Raw genomic sequence first — 5,893 nt, 5'->3', positions numbered from 1 at the left:
CAGTAACCACTGGTGATTTTATTCCCGAAGTTCCCAGCCAGGGAGGTTGCACTTGCCCCCCCCCCCGACTAAGTTGACTGGTTAGTGTTTTCGTGCTTCGTTGCCAGGTCATATACTGTCTAAAATTTCATTTTTCTCTGTGTACTGTGTCTTAAAAAAAGCAGGGCACTTATAACTTGTTGGACAGTACTCATGTGAAATTTTGTGGAACAGCCGGTTTGAATTTAAAAAAACAGTTGTTGAAAGCTGCAATATATGTAGCCGAATGGCCTTGCGAGTTGCAGACTGAACCAGCTACATCTAAAGTGATATTCTACGGCAAAGTGGCCAACTGGTATAAGGTTTTTCGGTGAAAAAAACAACTTGGTCTCACTTAACCAATAAGAAATCCCTTGCAGCTCCACTGATTGTCCTAAACACCGAATTTGATTAATGAATCGGCCGCTGACGAAAATTCGATACAAAATCATGTTTTCATCCACGCATACTTTAGACAGATTGGCGTGTCCAGAAAGTTGCTCCCACAAACAGAAACTCAACGTTCAATTCTACAGTGAAGTCAGGCACATACTCTCTATCCAGGAAGTTGAGTTGACTTAAGTCCAGACTGTGCATCTACCCCAAACATCACTCCAGAGGTAAAAAATATTTCGTTCGTATCAGCATAAATGCTACTGTGTTGATCGATTGCCTGGCTGACTGGTGTGCCTTGCTGAATACCCAGACTGACAGTCATCAATGATCAAGAATCAGGCTGACCAGGAAAGAATATGCCTTGATAAACAGATGACAGATATTGTCAGGGCTTGTAACATGTGAAGAAAACACAACGCAGCGACCATGGTGCCTTTTAGACAGTCAACAGATGTCAACACAAATTATTCAAACTACCACAATGGTTACACTCTGATGTATAACATTACTCTGTTGGAGAGTTAATTTTTCTCAGGAACCAACTAAATTCTTCATAAGTGTTTGACACATTCGATTTTTTTACGCCATGCTCATGAAGTCGTCCCCGGTACATTCCATTCAAGATATCAGGCGATCTTTTCTATTGGACCACTCCAGTATTCTACTGACAGCTAATTTCTGATGGGTGATGAATGATTCAACTAGAATCTGTCTTCAAGTCTTCAAGATTTCAACGGACGAACGAAGTTTGTCCTTTTTTGAATTGGAGGCATCAAGTAAACCGATCTAATGTTAGGTCCCAAACATGTTTTGTGAAAATCCTTTTTACTGATGAAATGAACTCTCTAAGGTGACTGACTCGTCGCTGGTTATCCCATTCTGTTAGATATCGAGAATAACTTCTTGGAGCCACTTGTGGAGGGAGTGTTGGATAGCATGTCGTATGAACGAAGAGCACGTTTCCTATTGGATGGATTGTTACGTGAGGTAAGCTTGCTGTTTGTTTTTGTTGTCTTTGAAACGGTAGAACTGACTAGGCTTGGACGATCAGGTGCGAGTCAATTCGACTGTCACAGAGTCCCGTGACTAAAATGGCTGGATTGAAAATTTTTGGGTTTTGAGGTCACAGACTCACTAACATGTCGAGGTTGGATAGAACCCTCCCCCCCAAACCAGGTGTACCACAATGACTAAGCACGCAGCTGTCCTATTGCTGAACTTCATGGTTTGTTTCGTGAAAGCTTTGTTTTCCATTTGCTTTGAACAAGAGTATAAATTGCGTTCGTTTGATATATTCAAACTGAAGGTATGATTACACTGGCCAGATACGGGAACAAATCAAACATTGGGTTTCATTTGGTCACAGGCAGTGGGACTTCGACTATTGTGCATAAGGAACTCATCTCATAGAGATCAGCTCCAAAGATGAGCTTCTCTCGTTATTAGTCAGGGGAGAACTTTTAGACCATTTGCGTCTACGCTGCTCAAGAGGAACCGGGGAAGGCTCTAAAGGAGGATCTTAGATGTCTTCAAGTCATTACTCAAGGGGATTAGAATGAAGGAACACACAACAGGGGCGGGTGTATGGCGGAGAAGCAAGCATATCACTTGGAACAGGTTATTGTGGCTTGTTCATGTGCCATGCATGACAGCTTGTGTTTCTGTCCCACGTCAACTTCAGAGTGGAGCGCAGTAAGAGCTCGCAACGCAAACTTTTGATCCTGTTGGTGTTATCCACCCTTTAAGACGGGGTCCTCCAAGGTGTATGAATGATTGTCTACTTTGGGACAGGTACTTGACTACAAAACATGTCCGAGTTAATGCAGAGCGGTCTGCCAACGCCACTTACGCAGACGTTTCGCAACAAAAGGCCAGCCCAAACTGCCAGAATATGCAGGAGATATCGTTCTCATCTCCGAAGAGAAGTCGCAGGTGTTTTTGGATGAACTGACCAAAGTCATCTCGTCCTTTGGAATGCACTTTGCATCCACAAAGTTTAAGGTCATGCTTCTGGACACGCAGTCACTGAACACACCACCTACAATCCAGGGAGAGGCACTGGAAGTTCTGGAGCGCTTTATGTATCTTGGAAGTTGTATTAGTTCTGATTGTAGTGTGACAGATGAGGTTAACGCACGAACCCGCGAGGCTTGGGTCACGTTCGCCAAGTTGAGACATCTTTGGCTTCAGAGTGGTTCATCACTGAATCTCAAGAGACGTGTGTATCAAGCTACAGTATGGGCTGTTTTGTTGTATGCCTATGAAACTTAGCCTGTTGGAGCAGCGGAACTGAGACATCTTCAGGTGTTCAAAAATCGTTGTCACAGAAACATTGCTGGTGTGGGTTGCTGTCGGCGAATCCGTAACGAGGCAGTTCGAAAGGGCGTTTTCGGTTGTGCAACGGGTACTTCCATTGAAGAATGTGTCCAGCACCAGAAGCTGCGTTGGTTGGGACATGTGTCGCGTATGCCGAACCATCGTTTGCCGAAGAGGGTGCTGTTTTCTATGTCCAATTCAGAGTGGCGTAAACGGAGAGGCTGCCCAACTCAGAGTGGCGTAAGCAGAGAGATGGTTGACCCTTGGCCTGGCAAAAGGGCATGAAAGATATTACAAAACGATTTGGTGCCCTCCAGAATGGGGACCGCGTTGTCCCTATTGCCGCTGATTGGAGACGCTGCAAGATATGGCTGCTAACCGATGTCAGTGGCGTTCTTGTTGTCAGTTTCTATCCAGATTGCCTGAGTGAATGTCTGGAGGTATAGGCACCTCGGAATGATTGTAGTAAGCCAGCACGAAGTCCCTTCCTCGTTCACCTTTACTCTTTTCTTTACAATAAGGCTTTCAAATAAATTATGGTTGTACGGCAGTGAAACCTCGGTGTTGAATACTGATGCCATGCTATCGATGATGACGTATTGGAAGTTAGTTTTGACCTGACAGGACCGTGTTACCACTCATCCTTTGTTACGGTGACACTGATCTCCGGATGAACTTCAGCCAAGGAATTATATTTTTAACTCAGTCTCTCGCTTGCAAAAAAGAGAATCAAATCAATGCAGAGAACATTGCCGAATACAACAAACTCATTTTCAAAGCACTAAAATGGTTTCCTGAACTCGTCACTTGTATATCATTTGGTCCATAGCGCCTTTTGGTCGGTATCGGGACACCAGCGCTGGAAAGCCTTTAGCGTTTGGTCAGATCTTGAATCCCTATAGAGAAGTAGGCATCGAAACCTCGGGTTCTTGTCCTCAATCTAGTCCAAGCTCTGCGGCTTAAAGCAGTTTTTAACAAGAGAAAAGGTCATCTACCATTTGGTGGGTTGCTCGGGAGAATGCTGGAGACGAGATAGTTGAATTTATAAACCATTCCGATGCGTTCCTCATGTTGGGCAACTCCCAGTTTGAAGGGCAACAAGTTGATGGAGAAAAATTTGCTCCGTGTTGTGGAATTCCAAGCCGAATACTCTACCGCAGCGACCTGTACGGTGTGGGCCTCAGCAAGATTTTTGGGGCTACCAATCAGCTGATTAAACTGTGCACTCAAAATCGGTTTCCTGTAGCGCATTTTGTCCCATTCCAGGCATAAAGATATAAGAGGGAAGCGGTAAGCGTTACAGATTCATGTGTTTTCTTCTTCAGGCCATCAGGCAACGTCATCATGAGTTCCGTGAACTTGGTCGAGCAATATGTGAGAAGGCATGCATCCGACAAGTGCTCCCCTCTTTGCGCACTGAAGTGGCTAATTATGTTATCGACCGGTCCGCGCGGCTTGCTCTGCAACGGTTGGAACTGGCTGCGGCGAGCACCCGGGAAATTCGGGAAGCTGTGAATGTGGAAATTTTGAATGATGCAATTTATGATGTCGCACTGGAAGTCCAGGCACAGAAAGAAGCCGAGGAAGCTGCGGAAAACGCGGAAACTACGGTGAGTTGGCTGTATCCCCATACGCATGGGATTAATAGTTTACCATCCCGATGATTCGCACACTACAAATTTCATTTCGACTTGATTGAACGCAATTTCCAGTTAACTCTGTGAGACCAGTCACCCTCCTGCTCGAAATGACTTTCTTGTGAACGGAATCTTGATGTTCATTGGCTTTTTTGTTGTAAAATAGATGAGCCGTTGCTTGCTTTGGAGACAGGATATCTTAAGCGGTTGTCTACACTCTTGGAAACGGGAATACTTGTGACATGAAATCACTCTAGCTTAGAAGTTACTATGGCTCTCAAACTATTGCCCCTTGTCCCGACGCTTCTCCACCTAAACTCGTTTTCCTCGCCTCTGACAGCAGTTACAAAATTATGGGTTCATTGGTTTCAACCAAGAATTCGGAGATCACCGAGTGGATTTTTAAGTCAACAGATATTTCTCCATTAAAGCACGTGGGGGACTCACGATTAGTCAATTGTAGTTTTCTCATCTTTTGTTATCACGAACGACAGACCGAACTTTCTGAGAACTTTCGTTCAGCTGTAACACCGTTTCGGTGCCTAGTTGCCACGCGACCCGAACGAAGCCCGAGGGCTGGAAAACTGCCAAGTTGCTCAAGCCTAGACAGGGGAAGTTGAGAGCCAGAGGTCGGGTTCGAACCACGGGCCTTCTGGTTAGTAAATCCACGATCTAACCACCGAGCCATCTCTCCCCTTTATTTTGCCTCACAAGTACTCCTAGATCGGTCAGTGTCAACACTGATGTTGGCGTCTCTGATGATGCCAATGACGTTGGTTGGTTGACTACCGAATTCCACACCGGCGCACGCATAATTTGTCGGTAATGTTTTTCCTACTGTTAACAGGAGAAGAAACAAAGCTTCACAATCAGAGGCGCCTTATAGATCAAAATACACAAAAAAATGAACAAGACGGCGGTCAACCCGTGAAACCGCTGTAAAAACTTGCTACTTAGATGTGACAAAGCCTACGAAAGCGCTGTAGAAAACTGATACTCAGAGATCGCAAACTGATTACACAGCCCAGGGTTAGAAATGTTAACACAAAACTTTTTTTGCATGAAGCACTGCCGTTTCTCTGAAATAACATCATCGTTGCGCTACTGAATGTCCACCAGGTCAAAGCCGGAGGTTGGCTGAATAAATAGAAAGGCTCAAACCGACATTGCGGATCATAGAGGTTGACAGGAGCTGAGAGGATAAGTGATGAAGCCTGCTGGCCGTTGGTTCCAAGTTTTTTGTGGTGGATTGTGTGAGGAAGTGACTTTGAGGAGAGTTCCGAAGTAGGCAAGTTTTAGTGAACAACAAGTGACAGACGGAAGGTGTACCCACAGTCTACCCTTTCATTAACGGACCGACGTTACGCAAGATTGAGGTGGACAATTGGATTACCTAGTCGATGGTCCGGTCGGGTTTCTCACAACTCCGCGTTTGCTTCCTCCATGACTTCGTTCTAGAAGGATGTTTTTGGATCTAGAAAAAAAATTTGAGAGGTTTCCTCTTCCAGACTGTTCACTTTTGACGG

The 5,893-nt window shown here is 45.0% G+C and overlaps 1 protein-coding gene across 1 annotated transcript in view; it reads left to right on the top strand.

Annotated features, from left to right (window-relative positions):
- T265_14518 (hypothetical protein) overlaps positions 1-4,340 on the top strand; it is a gene marked incomplete at both ends in the record, with an annotated part of 14,463 nt that extends 10,123 nt beyond the window's left edge. The window contains 2 exons of the mRNA XM_009174031.1: positions 3,197-3,335; positions 4,019-4,340. Of these exons, the coding sequence (XP_009172295.1) occupies positions 3,197-3,335; positions 4,019-4,340 (461 nt within the window). The remainder of the gene's footprint in view (positions 1-3,196; positions 3,336-4,018) is intronic.
- Between the last annotated feature and the right edge of the window lie 1,553 nt (positions 4,341-5,893).

Source organism: Opisthorchis viverrini (genome assembly GCF_000715545.1).
Source record: "Opisthorchis viverrini unplaced genomic scaffold opera_v5_210, whole genome shotgun sequence".
NCBI classification, from domain to species: domain Eukaryota; kingdom Metazoa; phylum Platyhelminthes; class Trematoda; order Opisthorchiida; family Opisthorchiidae; genus Opisthorchis; species Opisthorchis viverrini.
The sequence above is the reverse complement of the archived record's forward strand: the minus strand, read 5'-3'. Positions and strand labels throughout refer to the sequence as shown.